The sequence below is a fragment of the Galeopterus variegatus genome, unplaced genomic scaffold, assembly GCF_000696425.1.
Source record: "Galeopterus variegatus unplaced genomic scaffold, G_variegatus-3.0.2 Scaffold5373, whole genome shotgun sequence".
NCBI classification, from domain to species: domain Eukaryota; kingdom Metazoa; phylum Chordata; class Mammalia; order Dermoptera; family Cynocephalidae; genus Galeopterus; species Galeopterus variegatus.
Genome location: NW_007731484.1, coordinates 91,205 through 106,299, shown reverse-complemented (window position 1 = coordinate 106,299; position 15,095 = coordinate 91,205). Strand labels below are relative to the sequence as shown.

At 50.1% G+C, this 15,095-nt stretch overlaps 1 protein-coding gene across 1 annotated transcript in view; it reads left to right on the top strand.

Annotated features, from left to right (window-relative positions):
• AP2A2 (adaptor-related protein complex 2, alpha 2 subunit) overlaps nt 1-15,095 on the top strand; it is a 61,875-nt gene that overhangs the window by 29,819 nt on the left and 16,961 nt on the right. The window contains exons 6-13 of the mRNA XM_008589317.1: nt 3,481-3,589; nt 6,011-6,158; nt 7,432-7,600; nt 9,170-9,307; nt 12,454-12,636; nt 13,250-13,347; nt 13,715-13,946; nt 14,111-14,284. Coding sequence (XP_008587539.1) covers nt 3,481-3,589; nt 6,011-6,158; nt 7,432-7,600; nt 9,170-9,307; nt 12,454-12,636; nt 13,250-13,347; nt 13,715-13,946; nt 14,111-14,284 — 1,251 coding nt within the window. The remainder of the gene's footprint in view (nt 1-3,480; nt 3,590-6,010; nt 6,159-7,431; nt 7,601-9,169; nt 9,308-12,453; nt 12,637-13,249; nt 13,348-13,714; nt 13,947-14,110; nt 14,285-15,095) is intronic.

Below are 15,095 nucleotides of genomic sequence, written 5' to 3'. Positions count from 1 at the left end.
TTTTGTCTTTTTCCGTGTCCGGCAACGGATTGCAACCCTCAGTGTCGCCCCCGCACCGGACCGGGGACCGGCAACGGGATTGCAACCCTCGGCGCTGCTCCCGCGCCTCGCTCAGCCAGTGTGCGGGAACCGGTCTGTATGTGGGATCCGAACCCTTGGGCGGGAGCGCCGCCACACTTCCCAAGCGGCGCACTATCCAGTGCGCCACTGGGCCGGCCCCTGTCATTCATGTGTTTTTGATGCTGTATAGAATTCAAGTGAACACTGTTTATCCATTGTCTGTTGTTAAACACACTCCTGTACACTCTGGGGCTGTTGTAACTTGCTGTGATCAGTCTTAGGATGTCTCTTGTTTACATGCTCCTGCAGTGCTGGTGGCACATCCTAGAGGGGGCATCGTGGGTCACAGTGGCAGTGCTTCCACTGAGGAGGCAGTGCTGCAGCTTCCAGCTGGCATAGCTGCTAGCAGTGTGGACAAGTTCCACTGCTCCACGCCTTGGCCCGCAGGCAGTGGTGGTGTCTTAGATGTTCACCATTCTGGATATATAGTAGTGATTTAAATAGTATATAATGGATATGGATAAATAGTATATGGATATATAGTAGTGATCTCATTGTGATTTAAATCTTCATCTTCCTGATTATCAATGAGGGTGAGCAACTTAGCGTGTTGATTGGCTATTTGGATTTCTTTTTTTGTGAAGTGCCTAAGTCTTCTGCCTATTTTTCTACAGGGTTGTCTTTTTTGTGGTTTTATAGAAATTCTTTGTACATTTTAGATGAGTACTATGTTGGTTATATTAACTTGGATCATACCAATTGCCAACATTTAACCATTATTGGTTTTCAGAAATGGCAACTTTATATGGTTCAGCCTAATTTGTGTTTAAAGCCTTGCTCACTCTGTCATTTGGCGTGCTGCTCTCTCAGTGATGTGTCCCATGGCCAGAAGTTCTGCACTTTGATGTTGTTAGGCTCACTCATCCTCTCCTTTGTGATCGGTGCTTTTGGTGGCCTTTTCATGGAGTCTTTCCCTCTTCTGAGGTCTCACACCAAGATTGAAAGCCTACCCGGCACTGGTGTCTGTGTGTGCAGGAGACATCCCCCTGTCCTGGTGCTGTAGTTAAGGGCCCACTCTGCCTGCAGTGCCACCTGTTGTGGCCTGGCTTGCACCTCTGTCAGTCTCTGTGTGTGTCCCTGCACCAGCGACACATGGTCTCAGTTACTGGAGTTTCAGCAGAAGTCGGATGTCACGGAGAGCGAGTCCTCACACCTTTTTTCCTGCCCCTAAAATCCTGTTGGGATTTTGGTTGGGATTGCTTTTAATCTGTAGATCGGTTTCAAGAGAATTAAAATCTTTACTATAGAGTCTTTCAATTTACAATCCATGGACATTATATATCTCATATATTTAGATAGTCTTTAGTTTTTCTCTGTAACGTTTTATAACTTTTTTGGGGTAACTTTTTGAATAGAGGTTCTGTTTATATTTTGTTAGATTTATTTTTATATATTTTATTTTTAAAATGCTAGTCTCAATACCTTAAAATTTTTATTTTTCATTTCTGTATGTTTATAAAACTGATTTTTTTCAATTTTTTTTACTATGCTTAAAATCCACAGACATAAAATTTATCATCTTAACCATTTTTAAGTGCACAGATCAGTGGCATTAAGCACATTCACATTGTTGTGCAGCCATCGCCACCATCCATCTCCAGAATTCTTTCATCTTCCCAGACTGAAGCTCTGTCCCCATTAAACACCAGCTCCGCATTTCTCTCTCTCCCCAGCCCCTGACAAACACCAGTTTACTCTCTGTCTCTCTGAATTTGACGACTCCAGGTTCCTCACAGGGGAGGAATCACACAGCATTTGTCTTTTTGTGACTGGCTTGTTGCACTCAGCACAGTGATCTCTACTGTAGGCCATTTTGCTTATCACTTCATCCGTTCGTGGACACATAGGCTGCTGCTACTTTTTGGCAGTTGTGAATAATGCTGCTGTGAACCTGGGCCTGGGTGTCCAAATATCTCTTTGAGTCCCTGTTTTCTTTCTTTGTTTTTTCTTTTTTGTGGCTGGCCAGTATGGAGATCTGAACCCTTGACCTTTGGTGCCACAAGGTGGCATGCTAACCAGCTGAGCCAACGAGCCAGCCTTCTCCGAGTCCCAGAAGTAGAATTGCTACATCATGTGGTAGTATCTTTAATTTTTTGAGGAACTGCCACACTGTCTTCCACAGTGGCTGTACCATTGTACATTCTCACCAGCAGTGCACAAGGCTCCAGTTTCTCCACATCCTCTCCAACACTCGTTATTTTCTGGTTTTTGATAGTAGCCATCCTAGGTATGAGGTGGTATCTCATTGTGGTTTTGATTTTTGTTTCCCTAATGATTAGTTATGTTGAATGTCTTTTCATGTGCTTCCTGGCCATTGTATATCTTCTTTGGAGAAATGTTATTCAAGTTTTTCTCCCATTTTTCAATTAGTTTGACTGTTTTTTGGTTTTTGGATTTTTCGGGCAGCTGGCTGATACAGGCATCCAAGCCTTTGACTTCAGTGTTATCAGCACCACTCTCTACCAAGTGAGCTAACCAGGCAGCCCTGATTATTTTCTTGTTGTTGAGTTTTAGGAGTTCAGGATGTTAATCTCTTATCAGATATATGATTTGAAAATTTTTTCTCCTATTCTGTGGGTTGCCTTTTAACTCTATTGATCATTTTTTTGTTTTTATTTTTTGTGGCTGGTACCAGGATTGGAACCCTTGACCTGATAGTGTCTTTTGATGTGCCAGTTTTCTATTTTTTTTCTTTTGTTGTGTGTGCCTTTGGTGTCATATCCAAGCAATCATCCCCAAATCCAGTGTCCTGAAGCTTTTACCCTGTGTTTTCTTTCTTCTAAGAGTTTTGTTGTTTTGGGTCTTACATTAGGTCTTTGATACAGTTTGAGTTATTACGTATGTGGTGTGAGGTAGAGGTCCAGCTCTACTCTTTTGCATGTGGCTACCCAGTTTTCCCAGCACTTTTGTTGAAGAGACAGTCCTTCCCCTAATGAATGTTCTCAGCATCCTTGTCAAAAATCATTTGACCATGTATTAGGCAGTTTTTTAAAAAAAAATTAATTCATTTCTTATTTTTTTTTACATTCTAAGATGTTGCAGAGCAGGAGGAGGGGGAGGAGGAGAGGGTAGGGAAATGGAGGTATTCCGTACCAAGAGGTGGTGGCTCTTCAGCTGTTGCTGGTGTGCAGTCTTGACCTGCGTGTGCGCTTTAGAGCATAGTGAGTACCGCCCACTGACTGCCATGTCCATGCTGTACTATCTCTACGAGATAGGTGACAGCATTAAATGTTCCTAGCACACTAAGCAGAACTGTTTTTCCAGTTAAGGTGTGACCTAAGGAACGAACATGGCTTTCTCTGGGTCCCCTCAGTGGGGTCCTTGCTGGATGGCGTCTCACCACCTCCTGTTATCTTCCAGATCGTGACATCTGCATCAACTGATCTGCAGGATTATACGTACTACTTTGTCCCAGCTCCCTGGCTGTCAGTCAAGCTTCTGCGGTTGCTACAGTGCTACCCGCCCCCAGGTAACGGCACCTGGCCAGAGGGGATTGAGTTCTGTTATGAGAAGTGCGTGACTTGCCCGGTTCTTGTTTCATGGGTCCTTCTGTTGGCCCCGTCTCGCATCGTTATTAGAGAACTCACAATTTTTTTAAGATTTAGATTTATCTGTGCTTTTATAATAACAGATCTGTGCAGTTTTTTTTTTTTTAAAGATGACTGGTAAGGGGATCTTAACCCTTGACTTGGTGTTGTCAGCACCACGATCACCCAGTGAGTTAACCGGCCATCCCTATATGGGATCCGAACCCGTGGCCTTGGTGTTATCAGCACCACACTCTCCCGAGTGAGCCACGGGCTGGCCCCAGTTTTTTTTTTTTTTTTTGAGACAATCTTTTAAAATAAAACTTGAAGCCACCAGAAATTTTATATCCTAAAATTCTAATAATCTATATACCCTTAATATACACGTCAAAGATATCTTTATGTTCATGTTTCATCCGAAAACATTACATTCAACTCCTAAGATAAAGTACCTAGAAATAGAATTTCTTGGTTGAAGAATATGTATTAAAATTTTATTCTGGCCTGTTAGCTCAGTTAACTTGCTGCTGACACCAAGGTCTAGGGTTCAATCCCTGTGCTAGCCAGCACACACACAAAATTTTTTTTTGTCAGATATTTTAAGTTACCCTCTAAAAAGATTGCTCTGTTTTTCTAACCTTTAATTTCAATCTAATTTATTTATCTAATTCATTTATTGATTTTTTTATAGGATCTTCTTTGTTAAAGTTAAGTAACTTCATATGTAAATCTTTTTAACTGAAGTAGAAACGCTGACCATATTGAACTGCACAGCCAGCCACAGAGTCAGTGGGGGAGGGGCCTCACGCCCCTGCCCCCGCCTGGTGCAGCCCATTCTCGGCCAGTGGCTGCAACAGATCTTTCTGTTGGACTGGACCTGCCTCCTTAGAATGTCTGGCCTAACTCCTTCTGAGGTCTAGGGGGACGCAGACCCAGGCCCCTTCCACTTGCCCACCCTTGTGAATTTCATTATCCTCCTCCCCCTTTTGGTCTGGAGTTTCTTTTGCCCTCTTGGCCATTTCTGCTGTGATAGGGTTTGTGGAATCTCCACCCCTCTCACCCATCGTGTCTCAGTGTTAAAGTTTGTACAGTGCAGTTTCCAGTGGAGCCCTCTGTGTCTGACCCCCACAAGATTCGGCAGGACACTATCTCTATCCTGAATGGCTGGCTGCAGCAGTCTGGATGTGGTGTTGTATTTTTGGTAGACATGTTGCATGAATTATTTCTGATGTTCTGGTATTTTTATTGGTTTCTTACTCTTTTTCATTGTTTCTTTTCTTCTGGTTCAAGTAGGAGTTTAAAATTTTTTCTTCTCTCCTTATTTCTATTTACAACATTTTCTCTATTTCTTTTGGTAATAGTTGGTAGAGAAAAAAATCTTTTGTCCCCTTTTCCCTCAAACATTTTTATTATGTGTTTTGTTCATGTCTCTGAGATTTTATTTTTTCTTCACTTATATAATCTATTTCTCAGCAAATGTGTTCTGTGTTACTTATACCATTTGAATAGGGTTACAGTGGTTCCCCTTATCTGTGGGGTACACCTTCCAAGACCCCAGTAGATGCCTGAAACTGTGTATAGTGCTGAACCCGATTGCCCTTTATTGGAGCGTGTTCTGCTCGTGCGTCCCACCCACACATTCAGTGCCTTTTCCATCTCAGCTGAACACTTCCACGCACTGGGGCTGCTTGAGGCATAACAGCAAAACCAGCACAGATCTCTTTTCCTGTCTCACAGTTTCACAGATAGCAGGTTCGGCAACCCCGGCATGTGATGTTTCTTTCCCTATTGAGTTGAGAGCTTTCACATTTTCACTTAAAGGAAGCACTTATGCAAATCGCCAGCATCACTGCTCTTGTGCATTGGGGTCGTTATGAAGTTAAAATCAGGGTCACTTGAGCATAAGCAGTGGACACTGTGGCAGTTGGCTGGTAGTGGAGACAGCTGCTAAGTGCTAAGTGCCTCATGGGTGGGCGGGGAATGTTCACGCCGTGGGCATGTGGGATGAAGGGGTGATTCACATCCCAGGCAGGAAGGCATGGATTCTGTCCTGCTACTCAGAACAGCATGCACGTTAAAGCTTATGAGTTATTTATGAATACTAGACTGTGGTTGAGCAGGGGTAACTGAAAGCATGGAAAACGAAGCTGGAGTTAAGGGAGGTCACTGTACTTACCACCATTTTCTCACACAGTTTTATAAATGCTCCTACCTGTGTGCAAATAGGAATAGACTGTATTAAGAATGTTCACAAGTTGGACAGTGTGTCAGGAGGGCTTCTTGTCCCTGAGGGGTGCAGCTTAGGGGCAGGGGGGCTGAGGGCTGCTAGAGCCCAGCCAATGACTTTCTGTGTTGCCCAGAAGACCCTGCAGTTCGAGGCCGCCTGACAGAGTGCTTGGAGACCATTCTGAACAAAGCCCAGGAGCCACCCAAGTCAAAGAAAGTCCAACATTCGAATGCAAAGAATGCCGTGCTCTTCGAGGCGATCAGCTTAATCATTCACCACGACAGGTGAGCTGTCTGCCTGTGGAAGGTTCCTGCCTCCTTCTCCCTGGCATTAGACCGAGTGTGTAACAGTCAGGGTTTACCCATTCCACAAACTCTGGAGTGGCCTCCCTGTCCTTCCCAGTTGTCCACGTGCTCCCTAGATCCCTCTTCTCTCTTATCCGGTCTGGCATCCTTACTGTGGTCTCAGAATTTCCCCACCCATTGCTTGGCAGGCTGGGGTCTCATCTTCCGAGGGCCTTCTCCTGTTTCCCCTGAGCATCTGCTCCTGACTTCTCATGTGATGATGTGGAGAGGAAAGGGGGTGTGTGGGTGCATGTGCCCTGTTGGCTTCACTGGGGCACAGGGCCGCACTCAGTGTTGCCCAAGGTCATCCTGAGGAATTGGTGGAGCTGACCATGTCTTTTGATGTAACGTAGACATTGGGAGGGTCTGCTTCCCTGCCTCCTCTCTCAGATCCCACAGTGTGCTCCCTGCATGTGGCTTGCCCGTGGTGTGAGAGCTACAGTGTGCCTCACAGGTGGGGCTGTTGACACCCACCAGGCTCCCAATGACGTGGAGCAGGCCAGCCTGTGGCAGACACAGTGCCTTGGCACAGATGTTCTCTACAGCTAGCTAAAACCAGTCATTTTCTACCACGGTGTTTTTTAAAAATATAGTTTCCTGTGACAAAAACTCAGTCTGAGAGACACTTCAACAGGGTTGGGAGTATTAAAAATGAAATTTCCAACATAGGTGAAACCCTTTGTCTTTATTAAATGTATTTAAAGAGAAACAACATCATGAAAAGGTAAAGAGTAAGTGAAGAATTAACCTGAATTCTCTGGTCATTGGTCCTTCACTGTTCACAGACCTTTTCCTGGCCTTGTCATTGTCAGGGCCTCTATGCAACTGTGCTGGGCTGACTGCCTCTGGCAGATGAAGGTGGAGTGTCTGCCTCTGCTGGTGCAGTACAGAGCTGAGGCCAGGCGTGTTGGCTTGTGTGGGCTCCTCTCTTGTCAGCTCTTTGGAGTTGGAGGAATTCTGCAGATGTGATTATTAGAGCTCCACTGGGCATTTGAGCTTCTGGTTTTCATTGTGGTTATGAGCAGAGTAGATGTGAAACTGACCTCAGGATTTAAGTTTAAGGCTCCACGTCTTAGGAGGCCCCTGAAGTTTCCCTTTAGTGACGTGGTGATAGTAACTGTGGTGCGACTTTGCCATCTGCCATCCTGCTGTCCCCCGGCCTGTGTGACACGTGCTGAGGAAACTATACCCTGCTTCTCTCCCATCCATGCAGTGAGCCAAACCTACTTGTCCGCGCCTGTAACCAGCTGGGCCAGTTCCTGCAGCACCGCGAGACCAACCTGCGCTACCTGGCCCTGGAGAGCATGTGCACACTGGCTAGCTCTGAGTTCTCCCATGAGGCAGTCAAAACACACATTGAGACCGTTATCAATGCTCTGAAGGTGAGTGCTCTGTCCTGGAGTCCACTCGCTCACCATGCAGGCATGGGGGCCTTCATATGGAGGTCGGGAGTATGTGGTGCTCATTGGTGATACGGACGAGTCCCCTCAGCAATCATCCAGTGCTGGTGGTGCCGTTCCTCAGGGTGGGTATGGGAGTTGGGTAAGAAGTGGTCACCCACACTGTGGTGAAGTCCTACCATGTCTTGAGGCCATGCCATCTGGCCAGTGGAGCGGGGTTCTGGCCACGGCTGCCCCAGGCCCTCGCCCCCCCATTGGGCCAACTGCACATGTCCCAGGCGGTTCTATTCCTGGCTGCAGGATGATCATGCGAGCCTCCTGCACACACTGAGTCCCAGCTAATAGTTCAGCAACTGGAAGTGGTTCTTTTTGGTAGGAAGATAAAATATTTTGTTCTTATCTCCAAGAAAACTCACCATTTGCAAGGAAAATTCCCCTTTCTCAAGGATTAAAATTCCCAAGTTGGAAGAGTCTAGTCGAGGCTGTCTGCTCTCATTGTCTGCCATCTTAAGTTTCTGGAGCGACCTGCGAGGCTGCAATATTTTGTTCTTATCTCCAAGAAAACTCACCATTTGCAAGGAAAATTCCCCTTTCTCAAGTATTAAAATTCCCAAGTTGGAAGAGTCTAGTCGAGGCTGTCTGCTCTCATTGTCTGCCATCTTAAGTTTCTGGAGCGACCTGCGAGGCTGCTCCGTGCGGTCAGGCATGTGCTGTGTCTGCTGCACCCTAGCTGTCACTGCAGGCGGGTCAGGAAACGGACGGCATGTGGGGAACTGCAGCCCACATGTGTGGCCCAGCCTCGTGGCTGTGGCAGAGCAGGTCTGATTCTGTCCCTCGGTGTGCGTGGAACTCAGACATTTTGGGTCCTGTTTTGAACGAGAGGCCCTACAAGGGTTTTGTAATTTAGCTTTCTGGTATTCTGAATTCCTCTTGGTCCTGATTGTGGTGTCTGTTCCAGTCATTTCCCGTAGTCCGTCCAGCCCTCGCCTACATGTTGCTGGTGCCCAGTTGCTGGGGCCTCCTCTGTCCTTGGCGGGTGTGTACGTAGCTTGCCACCACCGACGGGGCAGCAGCCAGCTGAAGCCTCTATACAAACTGCACCAGTGCTTCCCAGACTCCTATGCTGGGAAGCCTCTGCGGGTCTTGTTAGAGCACACTGGGTGGGGCTTCAGAACCTTGCTGACCACCTGCTGGGCTGGAGTGTGGTCCTTGGAGCAGCTATCCAGTAAGGCAGGTAGGGTGACTGTGAGCGTCACAGAGCTCAGTTCTAGGCCATCCAGGCCCGTGTGTTTGGTCCAAGTGTGGAGAGCGAGGGGGGCATGTGAGTGGGGATGAAGGGCTCTGTGTGGCCAGGGCCTGTTGGGCTCCCTGGATACGCACAGAGCAAGGAAGGGGGCTTAGCACATGTATCAAGACAGCAGGGCTCCTGGTCAGGACCACAGGGCAGCCTGAAGCAGCTCCCACGGAGCATGTGGCACCGTGGACTGCAGTGGACAACACCTGTCCATGGGCTTTGCTTGTGCAGCCAATTACTATGTGCCTCATCCCCAGACGGAGCGGGACGTGAGTGTGCGGCAGCGGGCGGTGGACCTCCTTTACGCCATGTGTGACCGCAGCAGCGCCCAGCAGATTGTGGCCGAGATGCTGAGCTACCTGGAGACGGCTGACTACTCCATCCGAGAGGAGATTGTAAGTTCTACAGCCACATGTCATCACCTGCTGCAGGCAGGGTCTCACCTTGTCACCTCTCCCTGGGTGACGGAGATGCAAAGGATTACTCAAAGCCTATTTCTCCAGAGCAGTGAGAGGCCCAGAAGGGGTTAATCCTAGGACTGATTCTTTCAAGACAGAAGAATTCCCAGGAATAACCCTGAATTAGGTTTTCTCCCAGTTTTTATTGTCCAGGCAAGAAAGTTGCAGAAAAGGAACACAGATGGTTACAAAAAGGACAATGAGATAATTGTCATGGCAACACTTAGTTCACTAAGAACTTGAAGAAACAACTGAAGGTGAGATGAGGAACATCCCCCAACCAGCAGCCTTGAAGCCTTTAGCTCACATACTTTCCCATCATTAGCTTTAGCTGCACCAAGGATGACTGCCCTTAGAGCAAGCATTTTTGCTGTGTTTTTTAATCTACAGCAGAGACTTTAGTACTGGGAAAGTTTTCTGTTTTTCCCAAGCTAAGCATTTTTATGTGCAACTCTAAAAAGTCAGGCCCTGTAAAATACATTTGCTTTATTAATGTTGGTATCCTCCACCCACCTGAAGGATCTCCTTAGTGCTCTGTGACTCTGTTCAACAGGCTTGACTGAGAAAATACTGCACACGGGATAAAAGATTCCTTTCCATCAGCTTTTTAATCAGCATATTCAGTAGAGTCTTTCAGACCTCAGAACAACTAGAATGTCCACTCTTAGCATGTGTCCCTGGCTCTCTGGCCTTTCATTGTAGGTCTTTGAGGTGAGCATTAATTCAGATTGCTGTGGGGAAAATTCCATTTAATTGTGCTTAGATTTTGAACCCTTGAATTAATACTTCCTTGCTTGGCATGTTTTCCTCATATCTCCGTGGCATCTCTAGGAAAGAACAAATCTGAGCCATAGTTGTCTAGGTGGTAGTCTTAGTTTCACTGTCACTCTTGCCATCTGCAAGTAGGTGCACACATCTGAGAAATTGTTAAAGTTCAGCAAACGCTTCCTCATTGTGTAAAAGACGGAATTAACACAGAACTGAAGGGGAGAGACTTGCCAGCCACGTGGCCCACAGAGAAGGCCTGAGCTGTCTTGTGACGCACACTTGGGCCTGGCGCCGGCTTCTCAGCCACCTCTCAGGGTCGGTATGATGGTGGATGGGAGAGTCCAAGTGGGGAGGACGGTGTGCTGCTCTATGTTCAGACATCAGCTGCCACCATTGGCCAGGACCACAGCCTCTCATTGAGGCTGAGACAGCGCCTCTCCATCGTATGAAAAGCATTTTCTTATGTGTCCTTTTGCAGAGCAAAGTGTAGCTTGAGCCTCCTTGGGCACTTTGTAGAGCGGTGGTGTCTGAGCTAGCAGCAATTGGTTTTGGGATTACTGTGGGCGGGTGTGGGAAGGAAAGGCTGGTAGTGCATAGGGGACACTCAGGGTTATGGGGTCGTTTATGGAATGAGGCCAGGCACTCTGGGGAGGAGCTTGAGTCCTGCCCGAGAGGAGAGGTCAGGGTTGGCTTCCTAGTGGAGGTAGGACTGCTGGCCCTCCAGGAGAGTGGGGGGCGGGGAGGAGCTTTGGGGCAGAGTGGGGGCTGGGTGTGTCTTGTTTGGAGTATGGCCAGGCAAGGGGCCTGGTGACTTTGGCCAGGGGTTTGTTTCCAGCCTCCCTGGGACAGTGTGGCCAATCCCAACCCTGTGGTAAGGTGGGGTTGGCTCTGGGGACAGCAGTCACTGGAACGTTATTCCTTATCCTTGTTCTGGATGGCGGCTGGCTGGTATAGGGATCTGAACCTGCGACCTTGGTGTCCTAACACCATGTTCTAACCAGCCAAGCTGACTGGCCGTCCCTGGGTGTTTTAGAGGAGAAGTGGCAAATTTTATTACGCTTGTGTGGACTTAAGGTCTAAGTGTTCATCAGCTCAGCGTTTGCTCTGACTCCCTTTTGAGTGAGTGAACGGGTGCCGGTCCGATCAGTTTTAGTCACACAAAGAGTGAGAGGATGCTGTCTTTCAGCCCCAGCGTGAGCACTCCGCTGTTCTCCTGCCAGGTGTTCAGAGTGTGTGTTTGCGGCTGCACTAGAAGCTGGGTGTTCAGACCTGGACCCGGCTCATTCCCTTCCCACATGGAGCTTTCGGTGGGATTGTAAGCAGGACAGTGGGTGGGGATGGATGGAGGCAGTGGTCCTGGGGACCTGGTCAAGAGAGGACGATGGTGTCGAGGCCCCTGGGAGGGCAGGAGAAGTGGCAGCATGTGGAGGGGTGCGGGAGGCAGCTTAGCACAGTGTATGTGGTGGGGGTGAGTGTGGGGGTGGGAGGCCCTGAGTGCACGGCTGCCGGCGAGTGCTGGGCTCGAAGGCAGCGTGTTTTGGAATGAAGCTTTGGATGTGTCATGGAGTCAGTTTTGGGGTGAGGGCTGGGGCAGAGCAGATGGACAGGTGGTCCAGGCTCCAGGCAGGGGCTCTGGGGGCATAGTCTTGCTGCTGCTGGTTGCAGTTCTGGTGCAGTATGCTGTGCAGGGAGGACTCAGTACAAGCAGAGGATGACTTGGGGGGACAAGTGGCTTTGGACAGCCACAGAGCTGTCCGGTGGGTATGGTGGATAAACGAGCAGGTGGGCCTCCCATGGAGAGTGATAGGAGAGACATGTGGGGGCCCCAGGATGCTGGTGTTTGGGGGGAGCCCATGAGAAAGGCTAACTAGACCAGGAGGAAACTGTGAGAGGAGAATGACCACCAGGGACCTGGGGTGGGGCCGTCTGGCAGAGCTGCTGCTCCAAGGTGCTGGCTTGGGGGTGATGGAGAGGACTCTTGGTGGGAGCTGGCCTGGGTGGGGCCTGGGTACAGTCACAGGGCTTCTTTGAGGGTAGTTTGCAGCTGCCGCAAGGCTCTTGGTTCTTCTGCACACTTGACCCAGCGTTTCTGCATGTTCTGGACGTCATCTCAGCTTTCCTCAGTTACGTCAGTGAACCATAAGCCTTCTGGGCTTGTGGCCTCCATACAGAATCTGGTGAAACTTCCCACGCACCCCAAGCTTTTGCAGAAATGTGCAGGTCCTTCTGAAGCCCTAACGCAGCCTTTGGGTGATAGCTGGCCCCTGTTCCTGCCAGTGGCCATGGGCAGCTGCCCTAACCTGCGTCCCCTGCAGGTGCTGAAGGTCGCCATCCTGGCCGAGAAGTACGCAGTGGACTACACCTGGTACGTGGACACCATCTTGAACCTGATCCGCATTGCTGGCGATTATGTTAGCGAGGAGGTGTGGTACCGTGTCATCCAGATTGTTATCAACCGGGATGACGTGCAGGGCTACGCTGCCAAGACGGTGTTTGAGGTATGGCCTGGTGGGCGCCAGTGGGAGGGAAGGGCAGGGTTCTTGGTGCAGAGCAGCAGGCCCCAGGTCCTGGCTGCAGGAGGCCCCAGTGTCTGGTGGGCCTTGTTGGGCTCCCCTCTTGCTCCCCATTAGCCATTCTGCGAGGTTCTGGCTCTTCTGCTGCTGTTACCCCTTGTTGGTCTCAATTGCTTTTTATCCTAATTTTCAAACCACAGACCATGGGTAAGATAGATTTGGCTCTCGAGAGCCTTGATGTGGTCTCTGTGTGTGAGAGTGTGCTGTGGAGTCTGTCTCCACCAGCACAGGTGAGGGTGATGCCGGGGTGAGGGTGTGTACTGCCCCAGAGCAGAGAGCCCCATCGAGGCCCATCGAGAGCCAGACTTGCGTGGGCCCTGTCTCTGCTGTCAGGCTGGCCCTGCTGAGGGTGGCCATGGGGAGGCAGTCAGGGCTCCAGCAAGCTACGGAGAAAGCTGGCACTGATGTACACATGCCCTCCGCAGGCAAGCGCCCGAGGCACCTTACCCCTGAGCCCTCCTCAGCGCTTGGCTGCTTCTTGGCCCCATCCCTGATGGGAAGCCCCCGAAGCCAGCTCACCCTGTTCATGATTTCACAGGCTCTTCAGGCCCCAGCATGCCACGAGAACCTGGTCAAAGTGGGAGGCTACATCCTAGGGGAGTTTGGAAACTTGATAGCCGGGGACCCACGGTCCAGGTAGGAGCCCCTGTGGGGGTCAGTGGGGCGTGGGGGTCTGAGCAGAAGGTGGCAAGGGTCCTTGATGCCTGTGTTGACAGCCCAAGGCAGAAGCTGGGCTTCACTTTCAAGTCCAGCAAAACCACTTTCTTCTGGTCGACGTCTTTTAATTTTTTCCACAAGCAGTGCAGAAAACAGGGATTCTAGTTGAAAATGTAAAGATTGGTCAGGAGGGGAAATTTGCAGTCCGATCTGGAACTGGAAATGGTGTAGAGGAGGGGCCCTTGCTATCATCTCTCCCTGCCATGGCCACTCAGGAGGTCTCTGACAGGCCAAGTGTGCAAGGATGTGTGAGGTCACAGTCACTTCCTCCCCTCTGCACCCCCAGCCCTCTGATCCAGTTCAACCTGCTGCACTCCAAGTTCCACCTGTGCAGCGTCCCCACGCGCGCACTGCTCCTGTCTGCCTACATCAAGTTCGTGAACCTCTTCCCAGAGGTGAAGACCACCATTCAAGATGTGCTGCGCAGTGACAGCCAGCTGCGGAATGCGGACGTCGAGCTGCAGCAGCGGGCAGTGGAGTATCTGCGGCTCAGCACCGTGGCCAGCACTGACATCCTGGTGGGCAGCCGGCCAGCCCTGCACCCCCGTGTCCCAGACTGCTGCTCTGTGGAGAGCTTTTCTGCTAGTGCCCCCTACGCCCACCCCAGCAAGAGGGTCACTTGTCTAGGGTTGAAGTGGGAGGGGCCTCTGGACCACGCTCACCCTTTGTTCTTCCCAACAAGGCAACCGTCCTGGAGGAGATGCCCCCATTCCCAGAGCGTGAGTCCTCCATCCTGGCAAAGCTCAAGAAGAAGAAGGGCCCGAGCACGGTGACCGACCTGGAGGAGACCAAGCGGGAGAGGAGTGTTGACGTGAATGGGGGCCCTGAGCCCACCCCAGCCAGTGCCAGTGCCGTGGTGGGTCCTTTACCCACTGTGGCCCCAGACCCTGTCAGGGCCCCAAGCCCTGAGATCTGGGACCAGCAGAGCATTTGCCTGTCAGGGAGAATATTTTGTTAATTACCAGAGTATGAAAAATAATCCCTACAGTAGCCCCAAGCTTGAGGCCTGTGCTCAGGCGCCCGCTCCCACCCCTGGGGCTCTCCACAGACCACTCTTGTGCTCACAGCTGGCCTGTCCCTGGATGCCAGCATCTCTACCAGATGCATCTTTCACACTGTCTTCTTGAGTCCAGGCCAGCTCCACACCCTCCCTCCCTTGGCTAGTTTCGAGTGTGGTTGCTACCGCTCTTATGGGACTGCCTTGCATGGGAGGCCTGTCCACGTGCTCTGTGTTGCTGTGGAACAGACCTGCCTTGCCCTGTTAGAGGTTTTCTACTGAGTTGGGTGAGAGCAAATTTTACTTGTCGGGTGGGAAATGTCCTTTTAAGAGTTGCATTTACGTTTCTTTTCTCCCTGCATTGGAACTCTGTGAAAGCAGGTGTCTGGCCATCCTGCCAAAGCTTCACGCTGCACACCAGCTGTGTCCCCTTAGCACCGCACCCGCTCCCCAGGAGGCTCCCCAGCTTAGACTTTTCCAGTGGCAGGAATTAAAGCTGCTTAACAGTGTCGGGGCCGCTTTGCCAGGACAAGCCCTTGCAGTGACATGTGCTGTGCCAGTCAGGAGCGTGCTAACATCTGGGTCCTGGTGCTTTTTGATGGGGGTCTGCTTGTGTGCTCCATGTGTCCTCCCGTCAGGCTGAGCCCAACACCTCATCAGAAGGCTCCTC